At 38.0% G+C, this 17,519-nt stretch overlaps 7 protein-coding genes across 7 annotated transcripts; 4 read left to right on the top strand and 3 right to left on the bottom strand.

Annotated features, from left to right (window-relative positions):
* Positions 1 to 181: 181 nt before the first annotated feature.
* Positions 182 to 1,695, top strand: GCK72_017623 (uncharacterized protein; the record flags this gene model as incomplete). Its single annotated transcript, XM_003112758.2, has 5 exons — positions 182 to 349; positions 416 to 787; positions 839 to 1,179; positions 1,231 to 1,630; positions 1,675 to 1,695. The coding sequence occupies 5 exons, from the start codon at positions 182 to 184 to the stop codon at positions 1,693 to 1,695; spliced, it is 1,302 nt and encodes a 433-aa protein (XP_003112806.2).
* A 210-nt stretch (positions 1,696 to 1,905) lies between these two features.
* GCK72_017622 (uncharacterized protein) lies at positions 1,906 to 3,441 on the top strand (the record flags this gene model as incomplete). The annotated part of the gene is made up of 5 exons (XM_053732172.1): positions 1,906 to 2,073; positions 2,118 to 2,489; positions 2,538 to 2,878; positions 2,928 to 3,327; positions 3,373 to 3,441. The coding sequence occupies 5 exons, from the start codon at positions 1,906 to 1,908 to the stop codon at positions 3,439 to 3,441; spliced, it is 1,350 nt and encodes a 449-aa protein (XP_053581085.1).
* A 37-nt stretch (positions 3,442 to 3,478) lies between these two features.
* On the bottom strand, positions 3,479 to 4,585 carry GCK72_017621 (uncharacterized protein; the record flags this gene model as incomplete). The annotated part of the gene is made up of 5 exons (XM_053732171.1): positions 3,479 to 3,667; positions 3,715 to 3,927; positions 3,975 to 4,103; positions 4,162 to 4,445; positions 4,501 to 4,585. The coding sequence occupies 5 exons, from the start codon at positions 4,583 to 4,585 to the stop codon at positions 3,479 to 3,481; spliced, it is 900 nt and encodes a 299-aa protein (XP_053581084.1).
* A 348-nt stretch (positions 4,586 to 4,933) lies between these two features.
* GCK72_017620 (uncharacterized protein) lies at positions 4,934 to 7,342 on the bottom strand (the record flags this gene model as incomplete). Its single annotated transcript, XM_003112669.2, has 5 exons — positions 4,934 to 5,091; positions 6,421 to 6,526; positions 6,573 to 6,967; positions 7,142 to 7,241; positions 7,286 to 7,342. The coding sequence occupies 5 exons, from the start codon at positions 7,340 to 7,342 to the stop codon at positions 4,934 to 4,936; spliced, it is 816 nt and encodes a 271-aa protein (XP_003112717.2).
* A 2,237-nt stretch (positions 7,343 to 9,579) lies between these two features.
* On the top strand, positions 9,580 to 10,230 carry GCK72_017619 (uncharacterized protein; the record flags this gene model as incomplete). The annotated part of the gene is made up of 2 exons (XM_003112580.2): positions 9,580 to 9,635; positions 9,849 to 10,230. 2 exons carry the CDS (start codon positions 9,580 to 9,582, stop codon positions 10,228 to 10,230), a joined length of 438 nt encoding a protein of 145 aa, XP_003112628.2.
* A 201-nt stretch (positions 10,231 to 10,431) lies between these two features.
* Positions 10,432 to 15,244, bottom strand: GCK72_017618 (uncharacterized protein; the record flags this gene model as incomplete). Its single annotated transcript, XM_003112568.2, has 14 exons — positions 10,432 to 10,594; positions 10,640 to 10,999; positions 11,045 to 11,313; positions 11,363 to 11,540; positions 11,585 to 11,683; positions 12,167 to 12,254; positions 12,306 to 12,584; positions 12,629 to 12,735; positions 12,784 to 13,546; positions 13,593 to 14,065; positions 14,113 to 14,226; positions 14,278 to 14,345; positions 14,424 to 14,728; positions 15,157 to 15,244. The coding sequence occupies 14 exons, from the start codon at positions 15,242 to 15,244 to the stop codon at positions 10,432 to 10,434; spliced, it is 3,354 nt and encodes a 1,117-aa protein (XP_003112616.2).
* A 727-nt stretch (positions 15,245 to 15,971) lies between these two features.
* GCK72_017617 (uncharacterized protein) lies at positions 15,972 to 17,195 on the top strand (the record flags this gene model as incomplete). Its single annotated transcript, XM_003112501.2, has 3 exons — positions 15,972 to 16,061; positions 16,109 to 16,337; positions 16,933 to 17,195. The coding sequence occupies 3 exons, from the start codon at positions 15,972 to 15,974 to the stop codon at positions 17,193 to 17,195; spliced, it is 582 nt and encodes a 193-aa protein (XP_003112549.2).
* Between the last annotated feature and the right edge of the window lie 324 nt (positions 17,196 to 17,519).

Below are 17,519 nucleotides of genomic sequence, written 5' to 3'. Positions count from 1 at the left end.
AGCATCTAGTATTTCTATGTTTGTATTTATGTATGGCTAATGAAATATGTATTTATATTTAGTTTGGTCTTTTCAAAAAGAGGTTCTTTGAAGTGGAACACTCGACACTAGGAGGTATGAGAGTACAGCTGTATAAAATAACCTATTTGGATAAAATACTGAATATCTCGTTTATTTTAGAATGTCCTGGTCCCCAATCGGTCGTCCAATTCGTGTCGGGGTATTTGAATTCCAGCCAGATGCATTCAACTGTTTCCGTGACCTTCCGCAGAAACCTTGTGCTAAGCCTGGATCAGAAATGGAGATCATCTCGATGGTTATGAAGATTTTGGATTGGCAGTGGGAAGTTGTGAGTTTCTGTTTTTTTAAGTTGCACTGGAGTGCCTTTTCTTAATGTCAAAACACAAAGTTACAGATCGATACGGAAAAAGAATTCGATGTTACCAGGGATTTCGGGCATCTTCAACCCGATGGAAACTTTTCTGGAATCATGGGTCTTCTTGCTAATGATAAAATTGATATGTGTGGTCTATCACTGGCAATATCTCAGGATAGAATGGGATTCGCTCATTTCACATTTCCTACTCGATACTACCAACAAGTTTATATTATCAGAAATCCTCCAGAAAATGATTTTCGAAACTTTGTTTTTGCTCCATTCACTACTCAAATGTGGCTTCTCCTTCTGGCAAGTGCCATGGGAGTTTCCACGATGAGATTCATTTGTGCATTGTATTTTGACAGCCGTATTGGGTCGAAACTCAGCATTTATACTAGTAGTCTCTTGGTTAGTTGTTTGGCTCCCCCAATCCTTGCTTACTTTTATCCAAGTTTTCAGGAAACCTTTGGGTTTATGGTAAACCAAGGTGCCCAGAGCAGCAACGGAATACCGATTATGTTTCTTCAAGGATCCCTGATTGCATCCATAATGGTCATCACCCAATACTATCAGACATTCATGAATTCTCTACTCACTGCTCCACCATCTTCCCATATTCCGTTTTACCATCAAAATGAATTGATAGAACTGCTACTGAAGAAACAAACTTATTTGACCTATTATTTAAATGTGAGCTTGGAAGCAACAACCGATGAAAATGAGGTCAACCTGAAGCGTGCTATGGTGCACAATCCACTTGTTATACGTGACACAGAAGAGGAATTGGATGCAGAAATGCAGTGAGTGACTTTCAAAAAGTTATATAATATAAAAAATGTTTTTATTTTTAGCAAAGGCGGAGTGTTCTATTCAACCGACGACGTGGAACTCCTCCCTGCAGTTGTCAGTGTATGGGAGAAGGAAAAGGGACTCATAGCAATCAGGGACACGACATCAATACGAAGTTTGACTGGGTTTGCATTCAGTATCAGTAACAAAAAACTCTGTAAAATGTTTAACAAAGCCTTGCTAAGAATACTCCCTGGAATCCCTACAATCATGTCAGGACCGGGTTACGGTACCAAGAAGCAAGCAGAAGATGTAACAGTTCAAGTGAAGAAGATAAAGCTTTCGATGAAGACACATTTGGAGCAGTTGTTTCTTATTTGGATGGTTGGATGCGCAATCGCGGTCTTGGTTTTTGTAATCGAGAAGATGTTTTATCGAGTCAAAGATTTGAGAAGACAGAAGGTTAGCTGAGATCCTTAAGTCTCCAAATAGCTTAACAATTACAGGCAGACCGAGTGAATCAATAATGATCAGCTGCTGGTACATCCAATTTTTTCTGACATCTAATGTTATAAATTTTATGCATGACTAATAAAATATTTTTCACATAATCTTTATAGAATTTCTATGATCTTTGAAGTGGTCAAAGGAGACATACTTGAGAGAAGAGGTAACTGAATATCGTATATAAATTTCATATATAACAACAAACATCTCAAAACTCGACTCATTTTGGCATGTCCTGGTCCCCGCTAGGTCGACCTATACGAGTTGGATTATTCGAACACGACCCGGATGCATTCAACTGTTTCCGTCGGATGCCTAAGAAGCCTTGTGCAAAGCCAGGAGCCGAAATGGAGATTATCTCGATGGTTATGAAGATTTTGGATTGGCAGTGGGAAGTTGTCAGTTCTTTTTTTTTAAACTTTTCTTCATTTTGATTTTGAAGATCGACACTGAAAAGGAATTTGATGTTGTCAATGACTTTGGGAATCCAAAACCCGATGGAAACTTCTCTGGAATCATGGGTCTTCTTGCAGAAGATAAAATAGATATGAGTGGTCTGTCAATGAGAATCACTCCTGCACGAATGGCATTTGCTCATTTCACATTTCCTATTCGCTACTTCCAACAGGTCTATATTATCAAGAGGCCACCAGAGAATGACTTTCGAAACTTTGTATTTGCTCCATTCACAACAGATATGTGGTTACTACTTCTCGCTACTATAATGGGAGTCTCTACTATGAGATTTGCTTGTGCATTGTATTGGGATAGTCGAGTTGGATCGAAGTTCAATATTTATACAAGTAGTGTTTTGGTTAGTTTGATTTGTCTCGCCGACCACTCCCAATATGTATTTTTCCAGGAAACTTTCGGTTTGATGTTGAAGCAACGTGTCCAAGACCCAACTGTTATCTCAACAATGTTACTGGAAGGATTTCTAATAGTTGCTATGATGAGTATAGCTCAGTACTATCAGACATCTATGAATTCTCGGCTGACTGCTCCCCCATCTTCTCGAATTCCATTTTACCATCAGAATCAACTAATAGAGCTTCTATTGGAGAAGGAAACATACTTGACCTACTATTTCAATTTGAGTCTGGAAGGTTCTACGGAGAAAAATGAGTATAATATAAAACGTGCGTTAGCTATGAATCCAATTGTTGTTCGAGCTAAAGAAGTAGATTTGATTAAAGAAATTCAGTGAGTTTCATCTCAAAACTTCTCACAATACAACTTTTTAATGTTCCAGAAAAGGAGGAGTGTTCTACTCAACCTATGATATCGAATTTCTCCCTCAAGCCGTCAGTGTCTGGGATAAACGACAAGGTCTCACGGTGATCCGAGATACTAGTGGAATTCTTAGCTATGTCGCATTTGGATTCAGTATCAGCAACAGAAAACTCTGTCAGATGTTCAACAAAGCCCTGCTGAAAATCCTTCCTGGAATCGCGAGTATAACTTTGGGACCGGGTTACGGTACCAAGAAGCAAGCAGAAGATATAACAGTTCAAGTGAAGAAGACGAGGCTCTCGTTTAAGAAACATTTGGAGCAATTGTTCTACATTTATCTGATTGGATGTGGGATTGCGGTCGTGTTTTTTATAATTGAGAAGATTTTCTATCGAGTCAGAGTGCTGAACAGGCAGAAGGTTTGTTTCTGTTTATCACTATTCTGATAAATTTCCCAATTGCAGGTGTATCAAGTAAACCGCCAAGAATCCGATGTGACACCCCAATGTACTTTCACCCCGTTACCTTACTAACCACTCCAAAAACTCTTTTTATTCCAATTAATAAAATTTAAAATACAGTTGTGACTGTCTTTGTTGCTGTCAAAACTTCTGGCTTCTTATTCGTTATAGTCATAATAAAATTCTTTCGATTCGAGGGATCCAGAACAAAATATACAAGGAAATTGAAACATGAGCATCCGTATAAATTGAAGAAACTGAAGGCGGACTGGAACTCGTGCGATTTTTGGGATATTATCTGGAATTTATACGTTTGAGAAGTGATTGCGTTTCTTTTAGACCTACTGGCTTGAGCATTGAATAAAAATAATTATATAAATAATTGATTGTTAGAAGAAGTGAAACCACAAGAGAGTTGATGATAAGTGCTCGTTCTCCACTGCTTCGATTTACTTGGTTCTTCTTTTTTCTTAGTTTTATACAAACGAAAACTATTCCGTTTATTATAACTGCCGCCCACGGGATGATTATGTGGATGAAGTAGCTGATATAGGAATTCTGGAAACATACGGATAAGTGTTTTATTTTAGTGTAAGGGGGCTCACAATCCGCATTCGAAGTTTATGCTTCTCCACATCTTCGCAGACAGACATGACTTGGAACTGAACTAAATCCATTTTGAAATAACAGTCATCAGGGATAAGGATGATGAGCTGCCGACAAAAAAGAGCAATCTGAAATTATTTTTAACTAGATATGTATTATAGACTCCATGTCAAATTTCAGTCTCACCCATCCAATCATCATATAGATTTTCAGTCGATACGAACTGAACACGTCACTTCCAATTGGTATCAAGACTACCCAGAGACGATTCACTGCCATCAAAATAGCAAGAAAAAACTTGCTCTGATACCCGAGTTGGCTGAACATTTCCACACATTTTACAAGTGGAAAAGAATAGAATTTCGGGTCTTGAGTAACAAAATAGGGGTATTCAACGAGAATATTTTGGGAGATATTCATAAACAATTCGGAGATAATCATATTGTACATGTATATTCTTGAATGGACAACTGGAATGATTTATTATTAATTGAAACTGAAAGTAAACTAGAATACCTTTCTTACGTTCAAGCATATAGAATAGAATTGCGTTGTAAATGTAAGCAAAGACATGCATGAAAATTGCAAACACCGGGCCTTGCCAGATCATTTTTTAGTTTGGGGAAGAAGGAAACAGAATGAACTAGAAAAGAAGAATAGAAAATTATAAAGAACACAAGAGATCAAAAAAGAAATGGGAATTTTTATGAGGTTTGAAAAAGATAATTGCTCTCGGAAGTAAATTTGTCTATGCCGGACGGACCTTCTTAGTTTTCAGCCATTTTGGCTCACAGAAAATAGTGCGAAGAATCAGAATTCGATTTGTTTTGTGGAAGAAAAAGTAGATTAAAGAGTTGATATAATTCGACGAGTAAATGTTAAACCAGCCAAGACATATGCGAAGATTGAAAGGAAGTGAATGGAATTGCTGAAAAAGGAACAAGTCACATGTTAAAGTTTATGAGGTAATAAATATTACTGGCTCGTAATTTTTACGAAGTGATGTGTAGGCTGCGTCATATGCCATCACGAGGAAGACGATAAAAGATTGAATGATGAAATAGTTTTCGTGGCGAGATCGACGAGTTGCAGCGACTACAGATACTCGGGCGACGGCTGAAATTAAAAGAGGATTGAAGATGCACGTTATTATTAGGCTGGTGCATAAGTTTCTTTCTTTTTTTGAGGTTGAACTTTGACTCACGGTTTCTAGATACTGTGATTGTTTATCGACCCAAACTTTTTTGCATTCTAATGACCTTCTCAGTGGCTAACAAATACAGTTTTATGTTGGTGCCTAGACATTCCGCTCGTTAAAACAATGGTTTTTTCTGTGGTCAACCAAACGCCTATTTTGGAAAGTTTTTGGTTCTGGTCGACATTGGTATCAAAATTTGACAATCTTAATGGGAAACTAAATGAAAATTATAGAAAAATACTTTATCTTGTTGTCACATTTTAGTTTTCGGTCAGAACGTTAAAGGCGAAAAAATTATGATCAGACGATTGAGAGCAACTAGAAATCATTGTTCAGCTACGTTCAAGGATATTACAGAAACATCCGAGAGAGCATTTATGCCAAACTATGTGTAAAAGTTAGAAGGCAACATGAGTAAGTGATTCCAGAAAAAAATGATAAGAAAACCATTCAATTAAGTGATAAAACGTGGATCGCGTGTTTTCTATGATTTTGGTGCTTTTAAGAAATTTTGTGTAGTAGACCTGGGTGAAGTCTAGGTCTCTTCTCAACGCTTTCAAGCAAGTCAGAACTTTCCCTTTACAAGTAATCAACAGTAGATACATTGCTCTAAAAATGTGCAAAAGATCTAGTGGATTGATTCAGAAGCACGAGTAGCAGGCTTCATGAAACTTAGAAATCACGTGATTTTGATGAAGTTGAGTTCGCGCTTCCTGTGAAAAAAAGCAAATTGCTTAATCATCTGAAACTAAATAAATTCAGAAACGTCAATGCCTACTCTACTCAATAATAAACATTTCTACCAATTTCCTTATCTAGCGTTAAAGAAAAATCGAAAAAACTCACACATCCGTAAATTGCTGATCCTCGCCGTTCTTCAGCGACCGGCACTAAACTACAGTTGCTTAGTTCAAATGCCATTATTAATTTTCTAAACATAATTTTTTTAGCTTGTTTTAATTTTGAATAGATCACCCATTCTCGTCAACATTTTCTGAGAAAAAAATAGAGACGAAGAATGGTACCAAAAAAGGGTTCCTCAAGTATTTTGACTTGTCTACGGCTGAGATTAAGCAAATGGCAGACGTCATGTCACAGGTATAATCACAATAAGTTATAGGTACTAAATAACTATATTTCTCATTATGTGAGTTATTAGCCTTTTAGAAATTTCATGACAAAAATGATCCAAAAAAAGAAAGAAACTTATGCACCAGCCTGATATAACGGCAATAGAGAGAACTCACAAACGTTAAAGAATCCACACCTTCGAAGTTTCGCATAAACAACCATCAAAATATTTAGGATCAATGTCAGAAGCAGCAGATAATGGGACTTGTAGATGAAGTCTGGCTGAAACATTTATTTCTAATTGTTTTCTTAAACCACCCGCACCAACCCATGTGAGATAGTCGCAATCAGTTTCCAACACAAAAGTTGACGTGTTGAAACGAGGGAAACATCCAAGGAGGAGAAGATACCACGAACCAATAAACGCCAACATCCACACACCAATCCCGAATAAAGTAATAATTTCCGAGTCGAAATATTTGTTGAATTTGGGATTCAGAATACAGATGAATCGATTTGCAGCCATCATGAATGTCATAGTGTATCGAATAGTATTGACTGTCCACATTTGAAGAGTCATGAATAGGATACAGACCATTTTGAAAACATAAATATTCGTTTGATCCTCCATTCCCAATACGAATTCAACGGATAGGTGTTGGCACACATTGAGAATTATTTCCACCCAGATCATATGGGTTACGTAGGCTTTCGTTTTGATGGCTGGAAGGAAATGTAAGAATTACTAGATGACACTCCCACTAGATAGACGGATGTCTTCAAAGTCGTGTATCTCGAAAAATAGCAATTCTATCGAAAAGTTGTCAATTAAAGAAACGTAAAACAACTTTTATTCAAAATAGTAAAAACTATCTTCCTTTGTCAAACGTGACTTACCTCTATTCCTTGAGACCACATAGAACAAGACTATATTGAACAAATAACTGAATAGATGTGTGAAATACGTCAAAATCATCATCCCATCCATGAAATCGCTCTGGAAATCTTACTCTCAGAAAATCAATGTTGAACTCAACTCACTTTAATCAAAGTGTTGTTTGAATAGAATGACTCTTGGCTGTAGGAAATCAGAGGCATTATTTCGCTATGCCTGGAACAAGAATTATAAAACTTCAAACAGGAAAAAATTGGGGTGAAAACTATAAAACAAAGCCGTGCAGAAGAGGATTCAGATACAAAAACTCACACGTTGAATGCTTGCCGATACGAAGATATCTTACTTTTTAGCAGGATAGCTGAGGCATTCGGAATCAATTGCATCTGAATAAGAAGATGCACTCGAATAATACGAAAAGGAGAGGAAATCGAGAGAGAAACGGGAAAGTGGAAGAAGAAAAATGAAGAAGGATATCTCTATTTAAATGTAAATTGGAGAGGATGGATTTAGGGAAGAGTAGATGGAAAAATATTGTTTGTGAAACAGATGAATGATGTCATAAGCAGAAGAATAAATGAATTATTATTATTGCTATAAGAAAGATCAATTAGAGATGTTTCAGAACACTTATAGTGGGGGAATTTCAGATGCAGGTGCAAAACTACAGTAACCCATTAACGCTATTCACCCTCCATTCTGTTCAGTCCGCAGAAAAACTGCTAAAAATCTCAGATCACAGTTTCCAGGCAGTCAGAATAATCTTTTAAATGAATATGGGATCTGAAAAGATTCTAGAAATTCTAGAAACCCTAGTCGTCTCTCAATTTTCTAATGAACTTTCCCCCAAAACGTGCCTTTTCCAAAAAATGAGAATCATCAGGAATAGTAATCCAGTTCAGTGCAATTCAATTTGAATTCATTCGTTCATTTTTCTAGGCTGCACTTCAGGAAATAGTGGCATTTTTTGACTCAGACTTCCCTATTTCGAGATTTTTTTCAAAAAGAAAAAAAGAAAGTTCGCCGCCTCAGATTGTGAGAAATGCGTGGTATCAAAAGGTGAACTTTTGAGGAGGGATATGAAGATAAAAATAGAATTGAATAGATCTTTAAATTAAGTCTGAAACTTGATTTCTTCCAGTTCCTTTTGCACAGTACATACAGTAAGCGGGATAATTGTTCTGGAAGATAACGTAGGAAGTCTTGAAATTGGAAATTTAGAATTTCATAACTTATTGGAGTGGCGAGGTCGAGATCAAACAATCAGTTATGATAAATTCAACCTTTCCATTTTTGTTTTTACATCAGATTTCTCTGTTCTCATGAAACTTTTTTTCTGTTCAGGAAAAAGTGAAATAAAAACTTTTGAACGGAAAAAGCGAATTCGTATAGAAGCTGATTATGAGTGAACTGAATGAATGATTTTCTCGGTAGGATGCTCCCTTTTGTAGGGAAGATTTTTATTGCCACAGATACATTTTTCTTCGATGAAATTGTAGAAATAATCCGTTTGATAAATATGTGAAATCTATCTGAAATGCAGCTGGAATGTATGTATACATGTAGGCGTATCGAAATCTGATGTGATGCTGGAACATAAGATTTGTATCAGTACTAGCTACAGTAAGACAAAGAAAACGCAAAAATTTAAAATAATCGCAGAATTCGGAAGAAACCATATAGATGAAATCTAGAAATTAATTTGTGTAGTTGATGACTTTTGATAGATTTGAGAGTTTCTTTTAAATGCCCGTATTTCAAAAACTAAAAAAAGGTATCAGAAAATTGTAAACTAAAAAACTGCGACAGTATCTTCAATTTTACAATGTTTCTTGCTAATTCTGTTCATTGGACAATTATAAAAAACGACTTGAACGGGGGTTCGCTAGCCTCACCATCATCCTTTGTTTCAGCTGCACAAATTCAATCATCCCTAAAAACTAAAAAAGTTATCGAAAAGTTTTCAACTACAAAACTATTGTGCCTAATGGTATCTTTAACTTTGTAGTTGATAACTTTTTGATAGCTATAAAGGTTTCTAAGATACAGCTGTTCTAGACTTCCAGATCTCACCTCTTCCAAGAAGTTAGCAATAAACTACAACAATCGATTTCTAAACTGGTTTTTTCTGGTTCATTTTTACTATTTCTGAAACTGCGATCTTCAAACTCTTCATTTTGCCCGTACAACCTTGCTTCACTGGTTTCATTTCTCTATTCTGATCATATGTTCTCTCCAATTTTCTGTTTTCTTTTGTGTTTCTCTAATCACATTATCAATCTCTAATTTCTTCTCTTTCTTCTTTAACATTTTCTTCGGTTAATGATCGAACCTTGGTGGGCTGGACACAAAGAGAGAGAGAGAGAATGCTTCGGTTCTCCTCTTCTTTCTTCTTTTTTTCAATTCTCACGAACTGTTGATGAATGGTAAAACGTAAGAAATGAAACGTCTTCTGACTTCTATTCTTCTTCTTTTTGTCTATGAATCCGAGCAAAGGTTAGTTTTTTTTGTTGTAAAATCTGAATGTTTAATTCTTGAATGGTTCGATAAATCGCCATATTTTTATAAGTTTTATTCGAGTTCGATACGCGATTTCTCGGTCTCATAGTTTGTGTCTTCGTATCGAATTGACATTTAATGTCATTCAGTTCGACGAATTCCTAACTTTCTCCATTTCAAATAAAAATAATTTATCACAAAATCGTTCAGAGGACCTCCTGGAATACCATCGGCAAATCCTGTAACTGCTGCTCCAATTCGCCGACAACCGGTGGTTACTCAGGCGGTAACATGGGCGCCTCAAACTGAAGCACCCAACACGTGGCAACAACAACAACAACAACAGAACAATTGGGGACAAGAACAAGAGAATCAGTCACCTGCAGAGGAGAATTGGAATCCGGAATGGCGGGATCGAGGGCCGCCGCCACCGGATTGGAGAGATAGAGGACCTCCACCGCCGGACTTTGATGGATGGCATCATCGTCCGCCATGGAGACGTGGACCATGGTGGAGACGACCACCTCCACCATGGGGTCCACCTCCTCATGGAGGACCACCACCCCCATTCGGTGGATGGAGAGGATTATAATTTTTACTCATATAACTTTTTTGTCAAAATTTATATCATGCACCCACGGAGATTGTAAAAAAGAATGAAATCGTTTAAAACCAGTGAAAAACCGAGCCAATGAAAAAGTAATAAGTTAGTCAAGAATGTTGAGATTCTGGCTAGGAGATAACAACGATACAAAGGAATTATTTGATAAAAGAAATAAATTATGAAACGTGATTATGACAGTGGGAAATCGCAGGCGATTCCGGTGGAGTCGAGAGCAGAGTAAATGAAAATGTTTCGAATCGGCAGTTTTCCCTCGGTGATTGTCTTGATAGCCTCTTGTCCGATAATTCCTCCAATGCAGGCTGAGGTTGGGCTGAACTCCGGTGGGTAGAGGCTGTAACAATATGATGAGTTATTGAAGCAATAGTATTCATCTTACTGATCGAATTTATCAGGTTGCACTGGCTGCATCTCGATAGTATGATTTCCGTCGAGCACTTCTTCCTTCCAAATCGGTGTCAATGTCTCAATATCTTTATCGATATCTCCAGTGAGACTGGTGTCCATGGAAGCTCGCAACATGGTTTTAACGAGGAAATAGGAAGTTGGAATGACTCTTTTGCACTTTCTCATTGCTTTTTTCGAGGAGAAATCCGAGTTGAAAGCGGCGGAAAACGTTGGGTACGAGTAGGTTTTCTGCTCGAATTGTTCATCTTCTACTGTAACCACAGCGGTCGAATTATTTTTGTGATCATCATCAAGTGTTGTCATCCCTTGCGACGATGGATCCTCGACTTTTCTGAAAACGATAATGTATATTAGAAAAGAAAATCCAGATTCTTACGTCAAAAAGGAGTGTCCATCGAAATCGAAGAATGCGTATCCAACCCATCCGTAGATTGCTCCAGCAACGAAGCGGATCTGGTGCTTGTGACAAATTGCATTCAACTTTGCCGTTCTGGTGTAAGTCTCATCGAGAACAATGACTATAGTGAAACCACGAACATAAGATTCGATTTCATCGTCAGACTTCGATAGAATATCGTCTTCAACAATGAAAAGTTTCACATTGCGATTAAGATTCGTCAGAAAGTTTTTCGCAGCAACCCATTTCTAAAATAAATTAAATTATAACGGACTTTGAACATTTGTCTAGACTCACCGTCAGTCTTGTGTTATCAATCGAAGCATCATACAAGAAGTTGGCACCGATTTCCGAGTTTTCCACGAATCTGTGATCGACTAAATGCATTTCATCGACTCCTGCCAATGAAAGTGTCTTGGCAACTTCGGCGCCAAGTTGTGAGCCTCCGATGACGAGGACTTTGGAGTTTCTCAGCCTGAAACATAAAAGTTACGATATATTTTAATGAGAAAAACATACTTTGTCTGTGCCTCCATTCCCCAGAGGCGAATTTGCCGATCGTAGATTTGCAGCTCCTGCTTGCTAACCTCCACGTTCTCACTCTGCTCGATAGTCATTCTGTAACAGGATATTAGATGTAATAACCACACAATAAACAATATATCAAATGAAGGTACAAATGTGGATTAACAACCAGAAAAAATGAATATATTGATAATATTATGAAAATAATTACAAACATTTATTTGACCAGAAATGAGACAACGGGGTTTGGAACGGGGGGAGGGAAGAAACAGAAACTAGGCACATGAATCCATCTAGCACAGGAATTGATTAGAAAGAGAGGGAACTAATGATTACAAACATGGGAACCTATACAAAACAGTGAGCAAGTGATTCAAGGGTTCGCAACAATGGCAAACAGTTTGTCGAAAGGAAAGAGAATATTCGTGATCATATTATATGAGTATATCCTAGAGATAATTACTTTTGAAACAAACATACAGAGAAAATAAATAATTATCGATACAATAGAAACCTAGATGAGAAAATTACATTACCCGGTACGAGGATAGCTAGTTTGCATTCTGCCAGGCATACGTTGGACGATGATAAGCGGAAGTACTTGCTGCCGCTACTCTATACGAAGGCGATGTGGCATTAGGCGAACGTAGTTGTTGTAATTCGTCTAAAACTCTTTCGAAAAGAGTTAGTCAGTTCTTCTCAACTAGATACTTACGATTACTGTAGGCACTTGACGAACGAGATGGAGGGATTCCATTCGACATTTCTGAACCATAACCGTATGATGAAGCCGTCGCAGAAACTGATGGTTTTTGTTCTGATTCTGGAGTGGCAGCGGCTGTAGAATTGACACCTTCTTGTTTCATGTCGTCTTTATCCGACGGACGACTCCAAGTACAGATGAATCCTTCTTGGCAAGCGGTGACGACACAATCTTTTCGGAATTCCAGAACAGTCAGACGATCATGAGACACTTTCTTGCATGTTAGAGGCTCTGAATTGAAAAATATGAGTGAAATTTCCATATGAAAATCATACCAATGATAGGAACATCTCGAATACCAGGACAAAACGTTGAACCCAAGAGACGAGTCTCCTTACAGCAACTGATTTGAGAAGTGATGCCAGGAGTGTTTCTTCTGGTGCTGAAATCCAAGAAATGCATTCAATTGTTTGAAAAAAAAACTACTTACCCATCGCTACTGGTCCCTGCACCACTCAACGTATTCGTTCTTTGTCCACTTGAACTAGCATTCGAGCTACCTCCGGAAGTAAACTTGGCAAGTCCAAATGCTTTTCTGTTGAACCTCTTCTTCTTCGGTTTCTCCTGTGGGGCGGACTGATTCTGTGTGAGTGTGTTATGTTGAGAATCAGATGCTGTAGATGATCCTCCTGCACCGCCCGGTGAAATTTCCGGTAAATCCTCAAGCCTTCCCATCATCTGATTGCTGGGACAATCTAAACCAATTGGAGGAGCGATGATTGTTGAATTGCGATGACGTCGATGATTGCTTTGATTCAGCATATCGTTAGTGATATCCCATAAACAGAGGAATGTATCATGGCCGACACTTCCAATCCTATAGACAATTTCATCTCCTTTCTGTGTTCCATTTATCGTATTCGAAGAAGCGAGAGAACTTTTCGATAACGTGGAAACTGCTTTCGGAATTCCATAACTTGGTTCTCCACTACTTGAGGGGCCACTTCGCATAGTCACTTCTCTACTCACATCATCTAGAGTCGTCGTCGGTGCGATTCCATTGCTCTCCGAGTCTTTTTTCGATCTTCTAACAACATACGGATCAAATTGCACCTGACTAATCCAACTTTTGTGAGCTTGTCCTCGACAAACGACCTTCTTCTGTACAACACTATAAACCGTCAATAGATCGTCTTCACCGCCAGTAGCAATCAGTTTTGCATCAGGACTCCAAGCAAGAGTCAGTAGCCCGCCTGAAAATATCAATATGATTCGAAATGAAATTAACAGAAAACTCACCAAAATATGATTTCATCACTGCTATCAGCTCCTGTGTTTCGTACATGAAAACGCGAAGAAACCCGTCATGAGAAACAGTTGCCATCATTTTTGCATCTGGACCAGAAAAGTTGAACTGATGAATTGACCCTTCACCGATTTGCCACCTCGTCACGGGATTTCGAGGATTTTTTGATTTCCAACCGTATGTTGTGTACTTTTCTCCTTCATTTTGTACAATCCATGGCGGTGGCTGTGAGCTACCGTTGCTACTACTGCTACTTGCAGATACTCGTTCATCATAAACATACAAATTTCCAGATACATGAGAAGCTAGGAATATATTTGAATCTCCCGGGAGAAAACGGATACACGTGACAGAGGTTTTGTCGATATAACGATCCTCGTTGTACAGTTTACTAGTTGGAACAGGTGTCGTTTTATCCAGTGGGTCGATGATTTGTAGCTGACCCAACGTGAATCCAATCACCAATCTTTAAAAAAATTGAATTAATTATGCTTCAAAGTCTCGGTTACTTACTGGCAACTGCCTGTTCCAGCTGTCTCCTGGTTGAATATGTGATACGTTGGTGAGGTACCCTTGTATACTCGCTTATCGATAGGACGAGACAGATCCGTATCGGTTTGAGTGCCTCTGAAATATAAAAAAAAGTGAAAATAACAGTAACGAAGCGAATTGACTAACCTGTACCCGTAGACGTATAGTTCCTTCCCGACATTGAAGCAAATGATGTCCGCAGCGTCCTCGTTGTCCTATAAATACGAAAAATTATTTTTAAAACTAAATCTTATCTCATCGAATTCCTTTCTGCAGAAAAGGTCATATCTTACCTCTAGTCGCGTTGGAGATCCGTTCAGTTCTTTTTTGTGTGTTTCATAGAAGGAGGAGCTACCCGCTGCAGTGTCAGGCGTACCAGCCGAATTCGTCGCCGCGTTGAGGAAACTGACGCGAACTGTCGAGCCTGCGACTGCAATCTGATTAGCGGCCGCACCGAGTCCGGGCGCCATTTGGTAGTGAGGAAGAGGTCGAGGGCGCGATAATTCCGCCGATTGAACTATTCGATAGACGCCGTCTGCGGCCACGAAACTTTTCTTTATCTCTTCTCGTGTAGGTTGAGAATGAGACAGAAGGACACCTGAAAAAACACGGAATTCGTCAATTCGAATCTTACTTTTTTCATCTTTAAAAAACGAGATTTTCGGTAATGATTCTTATCGGCAAATCTCAAATAAGGCTCAACGAATCAAAGTAGCTTCGGAACAAGACATACATTTTTTTCTCTAGTTCTTCAGTTTTTGTTTCAAATGTGACGCGGACCGATCAAACATCTATTTTATTGTCAACAACTAAATTTTCAAAATAAAATTAAGGTGGAGGGTAGCAGTCGCAGGTGAAATTATCAAAATGTATATTTAAATTTGAAAATTTTTCGTTTTGCCTTATTAATAGTTTGCTATTGGCATTTTTATGGTTAAAATACAATTTCGCTCGCTTCGAGTGAGGTTTTTATCATTGAAACGCGTTTTTCTAGCTTTCGCTTCTTTTTGCAATAAAATAACTTACCGTCTGACAGGACGGATGATTGGAGAGCAGAATTATTATTACCACCTAATGAAGTCGACGGTCCGAGCATGTGCTGTTGCATCATCATGTGAAACCAGTCTGAAGAAGAATAAATTACGAGAAACAAATTTCGAACAAATACTGAATTTCTCCAGGAAACATTGCGAAATTATGCACAGAATTCAACACAACACCAATACAAACCTTAACTTTGAGGTTACTCGCGACATTCCGCATTTCAAGCCAGTCTGCTCATCATTTTTTATGTCAATAAAGCAGTTTGCAGTCAAAAATCTGGAAAATACGACTTGCAAAACTGGGAAAACGAGTTTCAAGCCCGGAGTTTTCGGTGAGAAAGGACAATAATATTTTTCGGAGAAGAATGAATGGAGATGAATACACGTAAAACCGGTTTGGCACAAAATAGACGCAAAAAAAGAGTAGAAGGCGTCAAAGTTTGAAAAGTTTCGTGAAATTTCATTTCGTTGAAGGCGTCGCGGCTCAAAAAAACGCTTTGCCGGTCCAGCGGAGCGCGCTTGCATTATTAACTTTATTTTCAATTTTCAGACTTTCAGACTTGATTTCTATACTTTTCTCAACTTATTCAAGCTTAAAAATTATTCGGTTAAAACAAGAAAAAATTAATTTATCTATAAAACGTGAAATTTTCGAAATTTCATCACAATTTGTGTTTAAAACAACGTAAAACGAAAAATTGTCTCAATTCAACAAGCTTTCTCATTCGCTATTCGTTTTAGAAGAGAATGCTTGCTGCTGCGATAAAGTCAATCAATAATCCTATTACCAGGCGAGCAATGTCCACTCTCTACCACGTCTGCGACAAAATCGAGCAGCGAATCATTTGGATTGACTGCGAGATGACGGGATTAAATGTCGAGAAGCAGGTAATTAGTTTTGGAAGTTTATAAAAATTAATCTTTTATTTGTTTAGACTCTCTGTGAAATCGCTGTTATTGTCACAGACTCGGAATTGAACACGATTGCCACTGGCCCAGATATTGTCATTCATCAGCCAAAAGAAGTTCTCGACAAAATGGAAGACTGGCCAAGAAAGACGTTTTTGGAGAATGGGCTGATGGATAAAATCATCAGCAGCAAGTACTCAATGACCGAAGCGGAGAATGAAGTTGTCGAGTTCCTAAAATTGCATGCTCTTCCTGGTGAGAATTTTTTTTTAAATTGTTTTGACCATACTTGCAAAATATCGGCCCGGCCCGGCTCGGGCCGGTAGAGAAAGTTGCCGGCCCGGAGTCAAAAAATGAGCACAATTTTTTCACAAAATTTTTCGAAATTTTTAGAAATTTTCATCAAAAATACTCAAAAATTCTATGTACACTTGAGTTTTATCGATATGTAAAAACATAGTCGAAAATTCGACTTTTTTGCGAAAAAATCAAAAAAATTTTCAAAAAATTCAAATTTTCAAATTTTTGTACTGTGACCCGGCCCGGCCTGTTGCAAGTATGGTTTTGACGATTGTTTGAGAAACCATTACCTCACAATCAAACAGCTTTTCTTTATTTGGTTTGGGACCTAATCAAGACAGTTTTTCAACGAATTTTCAACAAATTTGAACTCTAAAAACATCGATGTTTATTTTCGTTTCAATTTGGTTTCGTTCCGAGCAAGGCGTTTAATTGGAAGTTGATAGTTCTGAAAAAGTCGTTGTAGCCTCGAACTCTTTGAAAACATAATACATCAATTTCGTACTAGAAAATTGAAATAAAATCTCTAATCCCATTATTCTTATTTCAGGAAAAAGTCCGATCGCTGGAAATTCCATCTACATGGATCGACTGTTCATCAAGAAGTACATGCCAAAACTCGATGAGTTCGCCCACTATCGATGCATCGACGTCTCAACTATCAAAGGACTCGTTCAACGGTGGTATCCAGACTTCAAACATCCAAGAAAGGCGTGCACTCATCGAGCATTCGACGATATCATGGAGTCGATTGCCGAGCTGAAAAACTATCGAGAGAGCATTTTCGTTAAATCCAATACTCCTTCTTTCTAGTTATTTTTCTCATGTTTAGTCATTTTTGTTGTAATTTTATGTTGTTGAAAAAGGGTTATAAATTTTTGAATCTCAGTATACTTCCACTTCATAAATCTCCTCTTCCTAGCTTCAGGTGTAAATCTCCGAAACTTCCCACAATGTGTCGTCAACTACATGTGTTCGCCAGAAAGCCGATCGAAATTTAACAGTGTGCAAACTTCCTCCGCGGTGCTCCTCCACTTGTTGCTCATCCATCTTTTTCTGCTTCTTCTTCTTCATCTCATCCTCATTTCCCACTCCCCCACTTGTGTTGTTTCCTCATTTCTCTACCCTCAACAAGAG

The sequence above is a fragment of the Caenorhabditis remanei genome, chromosome V, assembly GCF_010183535.1.
Source record: "Caenorhabditis remanei strain PX506 chromosome V, whole genome shotgun sequence".
In the NCBI taxonomy this organism is placed as follows: domain Eukaryota; kingdom Metazoa; phylum Nematoda; class Chromadorea; order Rhabditida; family Rhabditidae; genus Caenorhabditis; species Caenorhabditis remanei.
This window is presented reverse-complemented; position numbering and strand designations above follow the sequence as displayed.